Consider the following 14530-nt stretch of genomic DNA (forward strand, 5'->3'; position numbering starts at 1 on the left):
ACAACTCTCATAGTAAAATATTACTATGTCTACCTTCTCTTATTTTGTCCATATATCTGACCATTAACTGATGCCTCTACCCATATCTTACTCATAGCTGCCAACACTCCCGTTTTCCCCGGGACTCTCCGGTATTTTAAGGTCATCTCCCGCCACCCTCCCGTTTTGTTGTTTCTCCCGGAAAACTCCCTTAATTCGCTACTTGCACTAAAGGCTCTCGGCGGAGCCAGGTGTGTTTGCACCTGCCGCTATTGCTAATGTAATTAGTGTCAACACGGACCTGGTTGGGTGTTGCACCTAGTGAGTCAGCTACACAAGTAGCGAATTTGCTTGGCTATCAAACTTCAGCCCGTGCAGCCGATGTCTCGCAAGAAAGCGGGCCAGTTGGATAGTCTAGTACTTGCTGTTGTGATATTTTTGGGAATTTAATTGATTAGCACATCACATAACATGTTATTGAGTTTTGGTAACTTGTGTCCTCGGAACAAAATCTGACAGCAGCTTTGGAGTTTTGGAAGAAGGCTGCAGACAGTAGTTGGATACATAACTGGCAAAGAATGCATAGGTTTATGGTAAGGTAAAAACAACGACCGAAATGCAGCGTGGAAACCATTGTATGACACATGTTAAATATCCAAAAACTGATGCCCGCCCCCCAGCCCCCCTAAAAAAAACCCTCCCGGTTCTTGAAAGCTAAATGTTGGCAGGTATGATCTAACTTATCCTTGCACTGCTGCTGTAATTCTTATATTACTATGTTATGTTTATCTTATTTGTCCATATATCTATATTAGTACTGTTATATTACTATGCTAACTTTTTTACTGTACACATTTATTGCTGGTCACTAGACTGTTGGACTTATTTGGACTACCAACACACACCTCATACTGGATCACAGTACCAATCCTCTTTACACTCATGCACATCTTTATCTTTAGTCTTTAGTATTTCGGTTTTTTTACTGCTCTTTAGTCATGTTGATTTGTTGATTTGCTTTGTATTATGCTGTTTATACTGTAGTGTATGTTGTGTGTAGTGTCTTAAGCTGCTGGGACCTTGAATTTCCCCTTGGGGATCAATAAATCTATCTATCTATCTATCTTTATATATATTTATCTATCTTATAAATGGATATGCAGCATATATATAGTTATCCCTCTTACCTGCTTACAAATGCACGTTTTATTTTGTCTCACCATACTTGGTCATGTGACTACTCGTGTAACTGTATTTTAGTAGGGAGAACATGGAGGTGTTTGGTCGCTTCTAACTTCATCTCTGCTTGGATCCTAATGAATGCATTGGGCTAGCTAAGTGCTATCAAAGTTGTGCCACACGCCAGAGCCAGTGATTGCACGCATTGAAATGTGAGAGGTATTTATCAACTCGTCTTAGTTAAGGGAATAACGTAGTTTAATATGAAAAAACGGTGTTACTTAAAGTGTTCCTTTCAGTTGACTTTAGTAACAACCACTGAAGTTTGTATTGGGCATTGCACAAAGCTGAAACTCACCTGTATTTTACAGACACCTTGACAGGATGTCGTCCCTCCTGCTACACCTTTCACCTCCGGCTCATTAGGGTCCATAGGCGATGGCTCTTGGGATGGATGCTCTGCTGGTTGAAGCACTTGCTTCCTTTGAAAGACAAAATACAGCACAAACCCTGTATTATAAAAATCATAATTTTACATTGAAATCCGTACTTCTCCCATCTCAAGGCAAACTGAGGGAATGATGCACGACCATTCAAAAACATGACTGGTTTTCTAAAGATACAAAGCTTAATGCTAATCGGTGAAGTGTCCCTTTAATGCAGTATTTGTATCAAATAAGCGAGGGTTTTCATCCCCAATGGCAGAGCTGCCATCTCCTAAACTGCTGCGGCAGGCCTTCCTAATTGCAGAGGCAGACAACATAGAGGACTACCACACTCAAATCATGTCCACATTTGGAAGTGCTGGAGAAGTACGACTCCACCAAAAAGGTAATTCATTAACAACAACAACACCACCTTGATAAAGATGACCGCATGTGGTTCTACCCACATGTGGTTCTTTTTAGAAGAGCGTCTCCATCGTGGTCAGACCCTGGGCCCTGCAGCAGCCCCGGTCGATGCAGAGGATCTGGGGGACGGGCTGGTTGGCGAGGCATCACTCCGCAGCACGTGGGCTCCAGCTTCTCCACAGACTCCTCGCAGGTGAGCAGGAAGGTGACTAGCTGAGAGAGCGTGTTGCTGATGCGGCCGAGCCCTTGCCCTACCCAGACATTTTTTTCAGCACCTACAACAAAAACAAGCAAACAACAGAAAACAGTTTAGCTGGGCATAATGTGTCGTGTCCTCTGAGCAAAAGCATGCTGTGTGCGTTGGTTATCAATGAACAATCGACCATCTAAAATCATGAACAGACAGAACAAAGGGAACACAACACTAGACAGAGAACTCAAAGCAAGTGTGAGGGAGGGAGAGAGATAGAGAGAGAGAGAGAGCGCGAGAGAGAGAGAGAGAAAGAATAATACTCTAAAATTCAAACAGCCAATCAGGAAATCACAGACCAACTGGCCTAAAGCTACACAAAGGAGGAACGGCTGATAACTTACATTTCAAACTAATTGCTTGTCTATGCATAAATGCTAAATATGAAAGAACACTAATGGACTAGTTACTTCAAATCTACTTGCATGATTTTATTAACTGATTGAAGTCAAAAAAAGTCCTTCGGGGCTTACATACATTTTCATATTTTATATAATCTAATACTTATTTAATCTTATATACTGAACAAAATTATAAATGCAACCCTTTTGCTTTTGTCCCCATTTACCATGAGCTAAACTCAAAGATCTAAGATCTATCGAAATATACACAAAAGGCCCATTTGTCTTGTCTTTGGTCGGAAGGGGGAAAATCGGTGCAAAATCAGCCCGATTATCTTGATGTGTGCGCCCCCTCTTTACGAGGGAACGCAAAGGGGCTCTAAAAATCAATGCCTATCTCTAAAAATAATTCCCACCATATTCGGGGGCTCAAGCCATACTTTTTCAGATTTTCTATAATCTAATACTAATTTAATCTTATATTAATCTTACTGTATTATTTAATTTAGTAATTCTTAACTAATATCATTCTTGTATGCATTTCATTTATATCATTTTCCTTTTTACAGTCATGAAGTTAACCAGGTTTACATTCCATTACTAGTTGTGCACTGTTATAACAGTATGTCACAAATCTCGAGTCTGAATTTCTGGATCATAATGATGGTACATAAAAAGCTGCTATAATGCTTTTTCCCCTCATGCTTGTGGAATGGAGCTAATATGTTTAGAGACCAGCAGGCTTAGCAATAAAACTCTAATGCCATTCCCATCTTAAGCAAGTGAACCCAAAAGGGTTGGCCACTACTGATGCTACAGACACACTATTTTTTAACATCATATCAGGGGAGAGCGCGAACGCAGTCCCCCACTACCAGAAATTATGCAGTCGAGATTCCCACATTTGAGGAGTTCGCAGAAGTCGGCGCCAACGGTGTGCAATCAAACTCTAGACTGTAGACTGTAGACGGGCTTTCGGGCGCTGCGATTGGACCGGAGGCGGTGGTGTGTCTAGAGTTTGGCCAATCGGCAGCGTTCGGCCAGGCTCTCTGGCCAATCGGAGCGCGGCGGCCGGCTCGGAACTCTAGACTGTGGAAAAGCCGGCTTCGACAGCTGCCATCGAGAGCCGGTGAAGATCGCTACTTCCGTGAAGTGTTTTTTCGTATTTAAGGTGAGTGATCGTCATAACACGCTTGGGTTGTACCTCCGTTGGTGGAGAAATAATAAAATCTGTCATGCCAAGGCACGAACGTAACGCGATCGCCGGTTTTCGGCCATTTAAACCGGCATCGCCTATAGCGGTGGCTGGCCAGTCGAGGTTAGTGATAGCGTCCGTGCCTCTCTATGCAATCTCAGACCAGATAAATGACTTTAATTGTCATATTTCATGTGCCACTTGGGTGTTCTTTCCCACGGATACCGTACATGACCGGTTTCCGTACACTGCCATTGATTAAAATGACACTTTGGCCGGTAGCAGCTAGCGGTGTAAACTATCGTTTCTCCCGGTCCGAAAATAGCCTAGAGTGGGAAAATGTTACTCTAAGGACTGTATTTGTAGTGTCAGCATGCCGCAACCTGTTTTATCCACCAACTTACGATTTAAAAAATCAACATTATGTTCATTAGATGCCGTAGTACTTGGCCGTGAACTGCGAGCTAGAGTCTAGACTTCTGATTGCTGATTGGATTAGTGTCTAGAGTTCACAGTGGCGAGTCTTCGCTGATTGGTTGTCGGCTGTCCCCCTCACCCCTCGCTGACGCTGTAGGCTATTTTCGGCGCTGTAGGTTATTTATAGCTGTACTATTAACTCTGCAGGCTATTTTTGGCGTTGTAGGCTATCGCTGCACTATTTACTTCTGATTTTATTTTCCTTTTAGGGCAGATTAAAAATTATTAAAGTATTACCTACTGCGTAATTACAGGTCAATGACATTTAACCTTACTTAACCTGGGTCAAGGGATAATGGGGGAGGGGAGGATTTGTCACACGAAGCACTCTGAGTTTACTGCTTGTCTTCACAGCAATGGACCCTCTGATGCCTGTCCTGTCCATTTTGGACAAGACAGTGCCGAAAGATAGGCAACAATGCCTCCTAAGGGCATCTAAGGAGGCCAAAGCTATTAGGCAGCCCCATCTGACACAAGGGGACGATGGGTTAAGAGATCCCAAAACAGCTTTGGAAGAAGGTAAATAGTTATGAGTCATAGATGTGTTTACATCCAGCCATGGTAATTAAAAGCAGGGCACTAGAACCATTTGTGCTTACCTCGTCTTCAGCTAAGAGGAGGTGCCGGATGGTCACTCCAGACCCCACCGAGGTGCAGTGCCTGGGCCAGCTGGTGCTGACCTTTGGGAAATACAGTGGGAAGAGTTTCAGGTGGCTGGCAGAAAATGATGTGGGGTACATTAAATAGTAAGTATGTCACAGTAATTAGTATTACAGTGTCTATGGCTGTGTATTCCGCAAAATAACACTGTGATTTAATGCTTTAGTGTCCTTGATCGCCATATCAAGGAGTGCCGCCATCCTGAAAGGGGTCCCATTAATGACCAGTGGGTCAAAGACCATCTTGTGCAGTATGTGCAGCTGTTCCCTGCCATTTCCTGCCACCTGGAGGTAAATGTAGACCGGGCGATCTACGGACAGGGCCGCTTTAGGTCCTTTACCTTCCAGGAGATGTGGCAGTGGCACAGTCTGCACAAACGCCTGCACGCCGACCCCCAAGCTGGCAGCGATCATGAGCGGCGGATGGCCCTGGAGGCACACACCTCCGTGAAACAGTGGCTGGCCATGAAGGAGGAGGACATCAGCGCCAAGTCCTTGAAGAGGTTCAGGCAGTATATCCTTGACAAGGAGGTAAGTTAGGCCCTGTTTGTATATATATAAAAAAAAGTACAGTGCATTATCAAAATAAACTTCAAAGCTTGAATTCAACTGTATATTACAGAAACATCAACAGGATACGGCTGCCTCTTCCAGCGCCCCCAAGGCCTCTGCTGCTGCGTCTGCCTCCATCTCCACAGCCCCCGCAGCTGTGTCCACCACTGCCATGGTCCATCCAGCCCCCGCAGCTGTGTCCACCACTGCCATGGTCCATCCAGCCCCCGCAGCTGTGTCCACCACTGCCATGGTCCATCCAGCCCCCGCAGCTGTGTCCACCACTGCCATGGTCCATCCAGCCCCCGCAGCTGTGTCCACCACTGCCATGGTCCATCCAGCCCCCGCAGCTGTCTCCGCCTCAGCTTTCAAGGCCCCTGCAGCTGTCTTCGCCTCAGCATTCAGGCCCGCTGCTGCTGTGTCCACCACTGCCGCCAAGGCCTCTGCTGCTGCGCTTTTCACCACCTCCAAGGGCAAGGGCTCTGCCAAAGCCTCTGCCACCACCTCCAAGGGCAAGGGCTCTTCCAAAGCCTCTGCCACCACCTCCAAAGGCAAGGGCTCTGCCGCTGTGTCTGCCATCTCCTCCAAGCCAACATCTGCTCCAGCTGTGTTCGCCTCTGTCCACGCCTCCTCCTTGTCATCGGATGATGATGATGATGATGCTCTGATGGTGGAAGCTCTGGCCACTATTGAAAGACAAGGTATTTGAGTTCATTATCTCCCTTAACAATATCTTAACCATATCTATCAACAGTTGAGACTGAAAGGGACTATTTCAGGCTGTGCTTTCCCATAAAGTCTTGAGTTAATGTCACTACTACACATATCATGTATTAATGCAGAACCTGTATGCAATAAGTTAACATAAAACAGGTGTCAACAAAAGTCTTTGATGTTGTCAGAGGATGCTAGGGATAGAGACAGAGGAGAAGAAGAGGTGTCCAGGCAGGCAGAGACTTCACGGAAGACACACGCAGAAACCCTGTCACCAGTAGCGGTAAGGTCATGTGGCATCATGGACCACAAAGACTATGCTCGGCTAAATGAATGTATTTAAGTCAAGGGTAAATGCTGTGCAATGCAGTAAGGAAGGCACAGATAAAGGGATGGACAGAAGAGCTAGGGAACGCAACTGTGTCACCCCACGTCTCTCCGTACTCTCTGTGAAAGGGTTACAGTTAAAAATCAAAGCAGAGTCAATCAATCAGTAAATGTTTATACTAACACACTGGTCATTTTTAAAGGTTCCCACATCATCCATGCCCCCTCATGCCATCCAGGCCACCCCGCCGGCTGAAGGAGAGGGTGCACTCTCTGAGGTAATGCTTGGACCTGACAAAAACAAGACAGAAAATGATTATTTTTAGTGTGTGCCAAGTGGGTTTCACTTTATTTGTTTGTTTTCTGTACTTTCAGATGAAGTATGAGGGATGGCACAAGATGTGGGAGTCTGGTAGCTACGGTCTGCCCACACCGGATCAACAGTGGCTGAAGGAGGACGAGGAGCGGGGGCTCTTCCAAAAGCCCATGTCTTACGTGGACAAAAACGGGAGAACGCGGTGGAGGAGAATCCTCAAGGATGACCGCATGTGGTTTTTCCCACCCGAGACCCCTGGCGTGGTAGGGGGGAGAGTGCCCTCGGCTGACGGCTTTTTTAAGAGCCGGGTGTTTTTTTGGAGACCAGTGGGGGTGTGGCGGTACGGTCTTCGTTGCCCTAGGCCTGAGTGTCCTGCGAGGGACAAGACCAACGTGTTCCTCTACAGGTGTGGGTACTCGAAGACCGTCCGTCAGATCTGTGACGTGGGGGGCTGGTACTCCATGCTGACGGAGGTTCTGGCCTGCAACGCCTGCCGGAAAGCCGCCAAAGACTCGGAGGAGCACGCCATCGGCCGGTTCCTGTCGTGGGAGGAGGGTGTCTTGCGACAACTGACTCCAGCGCACAGAGCCGTATTTCCGGCCGTGTTAACATTACGGTGAGCATTATTTCACAGTGATTTGAATACTTTATTGACTGTACAATAACACATCTAAGATTGACAGCCAATGTGTTGTGATTTCAGGCGTGGTGTGGACAAGGCGGTGATCCGCCTCCTGAGGGACCGCACCGAGGGGAACACCATGACCAAGGTGTGGAGGCAGGTGATGGAGGGTCATTGTGAGGAGTACCTGCAAAGGAAGGACCTTTACACCACACTCCTCACCCAGTACACGCAACCTGGAACGATAACAAGTAAGTCAGATTGTCATCATACAACAGCACACACAAACTCCATCCATCTTCCTGCTGTCTCCAATGGGCCCTGTAACAAAACAAAAAAAGAGAAATGTTACACACAGTGTATTATTTACACATTTTCTATCCACTTTCAGGCCTCCTGACTCCCCAGTTCCAGCGACCCCCACAGAGGAGAGAGCTACCCTCGCCTAAGCTGCTGCGGAAAGCGTTCCTCATTGCTGAGGCGGAAAACATTGAGGACTACCGCACGCAGATCATGTCCACGTTCGGCAAGGTCCTCAAGTACGACTCCACAAAGAAGGTATTTTTTGTTACACACAATTTACTGTTCAACTGAATCATCAAAAAAATGTACAAATAACACATTTACACATTACTTTGCTTTTTTAAAAAAAATTATTATCATTATTAGATCTGCAAGAAGTTGTCGGGTGACGGCAAGGGCACTGCGGAGTGGTGCACCAACGTGGCCAACGAGCGGGGGCAGATCCTCATCTCCGTCCTGACCTGCGAGGAGTCGTTGGACAAGATGAGGCCGATGGCTGAGGGGCTCATGGCAAGGTATGAGAGGGCAGGAGAGGCACCGCCTGAACTGTTGTACGTGGACCGTGGCTGCTGTCGTGTCCTGGGTGTTTCCTCGGTGGAGCAGCTGTTCAGTGGATGGGCAGAGGCAGGGATGCTCGTTCGTCTGGACGTGTTCCACTGGATTCACCGCTTTGACGCCGCCCTCAGGACCGACCACCACCCCAAGTACGCCCTCTTTAAGTCGGCGTTGTCTGCTGCGGTCTTTGCATACAACAAGGACGACATGGCACTTCTCCTGCACGCGATTCGTGCCGGGCACACAACCAGGTATGCCTCCCTGACCGACGGTGAGCTCATGGAGACGCATGTCACCAAGCGCGACCTGAGCCACTACGTCAGGAGGATCACTGTTGGGGCCCAGGAGACGTTTGCGCGCGTCCAGAGTGCCATCGACATCCTGAAGGGCGGCGCTGGGATGGACGAAAACCAGGTCCATCTCTTCAAAGACGCCGCAGCAGTGGATCACGTGTGGGCCAACCAGCAGAAGCACCTGGAGTGCATCCAGGATCCACCGGGGCGGAACATGTACACCGTGAAGAGGTACGTCATCCGCAACGGTGTGAGGCTTCCGCACTACACCACCGTGAGGGGGAGCAACAGCCTGGAGGGCTTCCACTCCTTCTTGCCCCGCATGATCCCGGGCCCTCACTGTGCTGCCGTACCCTTTCAGGTGTACCTCCTGGCCGGCATCGCTCGCTGGAACTCTGACAGGGAGTCGGCGAGTGTGAGAGGGCAAAAGGGAAGGAGGCACATGGTCTACCGGTCTCCTCTTGTCCACCGCCTGAACCAGCGGTGTCAGGAGCTGTTTGGGGAGGTGGAGGAGGTGAACTACAGGCCTCCTGTTCCAGCTGGTGATGAGCGGATAGGACTGGAGTACCTGTTTGCTCAGTCTGCTGCCGAGCCATTCAGCGCCCCTGACCACTACGTTCAGGCCCGTGAGGCGCTCCAGCAGGCAGAGGACGAAGGAGATGATGAGGTGGAGGAATCCCCAGTGGATGCGGAGGAGGTGGAGGAGGTGGTGGTGGAGGAGGAGGAGGACGGCGATGCAGGCTACACCTCTGACGGTGAGGGTGACACACTAACACCGCTCAGAAAGAACATCTCCCTCACCGACCAGGCCGTGGCTGCCGAGCTCGACCCCTGTGTGGAGGACGTGTGCGGGCCCAGCCATCTGCCGGGGTACGAGCATGTCGAGGAGCTGAGCCGTGTCCTGGTTGGCATTGCCTTGGAGGAGGGGAAGCTTGCCATCACCAACTCCACCAGGCAGAGAGTCATCGCTGCATGGAACAAGCTGGACCTCCACGACAGAAGCATCCAGCAGTTTGACTCCCTGTACTCTGCTCGCTGGGGAAATGCCCTCTTCAGCCGCACAAGTGGCGATCCAGCAGAGTCGGCGTTAGTACAGAAGCTGAAATTCAGCAAGAGGTACTCCGCCGCACATCTGCTGGATTCCAGGAAGAACAGGCTGATGTACTGCATCATCAAGCAGCTCTGGCTCCATCCCAGCTGTGGCGGCAAGGCTCGAGGGTCACCACAGAAACAGCAGATCACCTCCATGTACCAGCGGGTGCAGCAGAGGGTGACTGTGGATGACGCCGAGCTCAGCAGGCTGGGGATTCCAATCCTAAAAGTTAACAGCAAGTGTGTGTCCGAGTTCATCCGCAGACAAGAGGCCTTGTCTGCGAAGAACGTCACGGACCAGGGGTTGGATGTCCTCCGTCGCCACCAGAGCGTAGCGGGTGATGATGACACCGCCACTCAAACCCCTGCACCAGAGTTGCCAGTGGAGAGGCCCCACACCAGCCGACCTCAGGTGGAGTATGAGGTCACGCCATCTTTGGCTGGAACGCGACTGCTCAAAGCCAGAGTCCCCCGCCCCGTCCCCTGCCCCATCCTTCCTAAACCAGCAGCAGTAACGCCATTAAGCCAAACCAGTCTCCAAGCCACCCAGTCCAGTCAGGGAGTGATGCCCGCATCAGTGATACTTACCTTGTCCACGGTGCAGGATCCCACGCCATCCGCTGCCTCGTCCTCGTGGTCCCAGGCTCCCACGGCAACTGCTGCTGCCTCATCCTCGTCACAGGCGTTATCTAGATCAACGATCTATAAAAGAAGACAAGATGAGCGCGCAGGGTCTGGACCGCCACGCCAGATGAAAGCTTACGCCTGTGCCCTCTGCGGCCAGCTCACACAAGGCCACAGAAAGTACAGGAAGAAGACCTTCTGTGAAGCTTCAAAGTCCTCCCCATCAAAGGACTTTTCTGGTCAGACATTTCAGACATTTGGGGACTTTCAGAAGGCAGTTGACAGTCTTTTGGGTCAGTCACAGGCCTCTGAGTGAAGTGTACATACTGTGTATGTGTTACTGTAAATAGTTTTGTATTTTACTTTACCATTGAGTGTGTGTGTTGTGTGGGGCCCAGCGGGCAGTCAAGCCCTTTCAAGCCCTTTCACGCACTCCTGTAACACTTGGGAACCAGGGACGGACACACGCACCTATCTCAAGCACTCAGGGACACACACACACAAACAGATATACACAGTTTCTGTCCTAAAGCTGCAGTGTACTTTACTGCTTTGACCATGCACTGAAGTGGTCAGCCAGTTCTTTTGTTTCCGTTCTCTGTCAATGGTTACCTATTGATGTCTTTCCAAAGACACTAGTGCTAAGGCACTGCACTATAGTGTTTTCCTTGGCTATATTATGCACTTGGGTCAATAAAGAGACCTGATTTACAATAACAGTGTGTTGTGGTACTGTCATAAGCCAATAAATACAATATGGCATGTTTTTACCTGATTTTATTGTTCAACAAACCATTTCACTGCACTGTAGTGTTTTCCCTGGCTATATTGTGCACTTGGGTCAATAAAAAGACCTGATTTACAGTAACAGTGTGTTGTGGTACTTTAATTAGTCAATGAATACAATATTGCATGCTTTTAACTGATTTTATTTTTCAACAAACCATTTTTTGCAGCATACAGTAGGGTGGAACGTTCAGATTGGGCCTATTGGGCCTTTATTTAGATAAAACTAATGAAAATAAGCGTATTACATAGTTATAGCTCATAATCCGCAGCATCAGCACCACTACTCAATGACACAAATGACGTCATTTTTAACAAATCATTTTTTGCTCAAATGTTTCATCACAGTGCAGCTTTTGGTTTATCAATGTAGAATTTGATATTCAGCATCACTAATTATGAAAAATTATATCAAAAAAGTTTTAAAAGGGTCAGAAAACGTGTGGTACCCATGATACACCATGCAGGTCACCTGACAGCCAGTTCCACTCTGTTGACAGCCCAGGAACCTATAGGAAACAAATGCAAATTAGCTATTACATCACCAGGGACCTTTTTTCAACCTTTTCACCCTTGTCCAATCAAGTCTTGTATTTGTCTTACAGTCTAAATCAAAATTTGCACTTCGTATGGCCCCATCGCCGTTCGCAGAAGTCGGCGCCAACGGTGTGCAATCAAACTCTAGACTGTAGACTGTAGACGGGCTTTCGGGCGCTGCGATTGGACCGGAGGCGGTGGTGTGTCTAGAGTTTGGCCAATCGGCAGCGTTCGGCCAGGCTCTCTGGCCAATCGGAGCGCGGCGGCCGGCTCGGAACTCTAGACTGTGGAAAAGCCGGCTTCGACAGCTGCCATCGAGAGCCGGTGAAGATCGCTACTTCCGTGAAGTGTTTTTTCGTATTTAAGGTGAGTGATCGTCATAACACGCTTGGGTTGTACCTCCGTTGGTGGAGAAATAATAAAATCTGTCATGCCAAGGCACGAACGTAACGCGATCGCCGGTTTTCGGCCATTTAAACCGGCATCGCCTATAGCGGTGGCTGGCCAGTCGAGGTTAGTGATAGCGTCCGTGCCTCTCTATGCAATCTCAGACCAGATAAATGACTTTAATTGTCATATTTCATGTGCCACTTGGGTGTTCTTTCCCACGGATACCGTACATGACCGGTTTCCGTACACTGCCATTGATTAAAATGACACTTTGGCCGGTAGCAGCTAGCGGTGTAAACTATCGTTTCTCCCGGTCCGAAAATAGCCTAGAGTGGGAAAATGTTACTCTAAGGACTGTATTTGTAGTGTCAGCATGCCGCAACCTGTTTTATCCACCAACTTACGATTTAAAAAATCAACATTATGTTCATTAGATGCCGTAGTACTTGGCCGTGAACTGCGAGCTAGAGTCTAGACTTCTGATTGCTGATTGGATTAGTGTCTAGAGTTCACAGTGGCGAGTCTTCGCTGATTGGTTGTCGGCTGTCCCCCTCACCCCTCGCTGACGCTGTAGGCTATTTTCGGCGCTGTAGGTTATTTATAGCTGTACTATTAACTCTGCAGGCTATTTTTGGCGTTGTAGGCTATCGCTGCACTATTTACTTCTGATTTTATTTTCCTTTTAGGGCAGATTAAAAATTATTAAAGTATTACCTACTGCGTAATTACAGGTCAATGACATTTAACCTTACTTAACCTGGGTCAAGGGATAATGGGGGAGGGGAGGATTTGTCACACGAAGCACTCTGAGTTTACTGCTTGTCTTCACAGCAATGGACCCTCTGATGCCTGTCCTGTCCATTTTGGACAAGACAGTGCCGAAAGATAGGCAACAATGCCTCCTAAGGGCATCTAAGGAGGCCAAAGCTATTAGGCAGCCCCATCTGACACAAGGGGACGATGGGTTAAGAGATCCCAAAACAGCTTTGGAAGAAGGTAAATAGTTATGAGTCATAGATGTGTTTACATCCAGCCATGGTAATTAAAAGCAGGGCACTAGAACCATTTGTGCTTACCTCGTCTTCAGCTAAGAGGAGGTGCCGGATGGTCACTCCAGACCCCACCGAGGTGCAGTGCCTGGGCCAGCTGGTGCTGACCTTTGGGAAATACAGTGGGAAGAGTTTCAGGTGGCTGGCAGAAAATGATGTGGGGTACATTAAATAGTAAGTATGTCACAGTAATTAGTATTACAGTGTCTATGGCTGTGTATTCCGCAAAATAACACTGTGATTTAATGCTTTAGTGTCCTTGATCGCCATATCAAGGAGTGCCGCCATCCTGAAAGGGGTCCCATTAATGACCAGTGGGTCAAAGACCATCTTGTGCAGTATGTGCAGCTGTTCCCTGCCATTTCCTGCCACCTGGAGGTAAATGTAGACCGGGCGATCTACGGACAGGGCCGCTTTAGGTCCTTTACCTTCCAGGAGATGTGGCAGTGGCACAGTCTGCACAAACGCCTGCACGCCGACCCCCAAGCTGGCAGCGATCATGAGCGGCGGATGGCCCTGGAGGCACACACCTCCGTGAAACAGTGGCTGGCCATGAAGGAGGAGGACATCAGCGCCAAGTCCTTGAAGAGGTTCAGGCAGTATATCCTTGACAAGGAGGTAAGTTAGGCCCTGTTTGTATATATATAAAAAAAAGTACAGTGCATTATCAAAATAAACTTCAAAGCTTGAATTCAACTGTATATTACAGAAACATCAACAGGATACGGCTGCCTCTTCCAGCGCCCCCAAGGCCTCTGCTGCTGCGTCTGCCTCCATCTCCACAGCCCCCGCAGCTGTGTCCACCACTGCCATGGTCCATCCAGCCCCCGCAGCTGTGTCCACCACTGCCATGGTCCATCCAGCCCCCGCAGCTGTGTCCACCACTGCCATGGTCCATCCAGCCCCCGCAGCTGTGTCCACCACTGCCATGGTCCATCCAGCCCCCGCAGCTGTGTCCACCACTGCCATGGTCCATCCAGCCCCCGCAGCTGTCTCCGCCTCAGCTTTCAAGGCCCCTGCAGCTGTCTTCGCCTCAGCATTCAGGCCCGCTGCTGCTGTGTCCACCACTGCCGCCAAGGCCTCTGCTGCTGCGCTTTTCACCACCTCCAAGGGCAAGGGCTCTGCCAAAGCCTCTGCCACCACCTCCAAGGGCAAGGGCTCTTCCAAAGCCTCTGCCACCACCTCCAAAGGCAAGGGCTCTGCCGCTGTGTCTGCCATCTCCTCCAAGCCAACATCTGCTCCAGCTGTGTTCGCCTCTGTCCACGCCTCCTCCTTGTCATCGGATGATGATGATGATGATGCTCTGATGGTGGAAGCTCTGGCCACTATTGAAAGACAAGGTATTTGAGTTCATTATCTCCCTTAACAATATCTTAACCATATCTATCAACAGTTGAGACTGAAAGGGACTATTTCAGGCTGTGCTTTCCCATAAAGTC

The 14530-nt window shown here is 48.8% G+C and overlaps 1 protein-coding gene across 1 annotated transcript; it reads left to right on the plus strand.

Annotated features, from left to right (window-relative positions):
• The first annotated feature begins 6428 nt into the window (after positions 1–6428).
• Positions 6429–14439, plus strand: LOC134082317 (uncharacterized). Its single transcript, XM_062537964.1, has 10 exons — positions 6429–6480; positions 6728–6802; positions 6900–7456; positions 7544–7713; positions 7854–8020; positions 8132–10568; positions 12874–13038; positions 13130–13265; positions 13346–13709; positions 13801–14439. Exons 2-10 carry the CDS (start codon positions 6743–6745, stop codon positions 14437–14439), a joined length of 4695 nt encoding a protein of 1564 aa, XP_062393948.1. The 5' UTR covers positions 6429–6480; positions 6728–6742.
• The last annotated feature ends 91 nt before the right edge of the window (positions 14440–14530 follow it).

Source organism: Sardina pilchardus, chromosome 6 (assembly GCF_963854185.1).
Source record: "Sardina pilchardus chromosome 6, fSarPil1.1, whole genome shotgun sequence".
Classification (NCBI taxonomy): domain Eukaryota; kingdom Metazoa; phylum Chordata; class Actinopteri; order Clupeiformes; family Clupeidae; genus Sardina; species Sardina pilchardus.

Excerpts from the sequence above, each read along its gene's own strand:
- LOC134082317 (XM_062537964.1), top strand. The coding sequence starts at position 6,743 with ATGCCCCCTCATGCCATCCAGGCCACCCCGCCGGCTGAAGGAGAGGGT. Across the intron at positions 6,803-6,899 it reads GAGAGGGTGCACTCTCTGAG|ATGAAGTATGAGGGATGGCA; the intron begins GTAATGCTTGGA and ends CTGTACTTTCAG. Across the intron at positions 8,021-8,131 it reads AGTACGACTCCACAAAGAAG|ATCTGCAAGAAGTTGTCGGG; the intron begins GTATTTTTTGTT and ends TATCATTATTAG.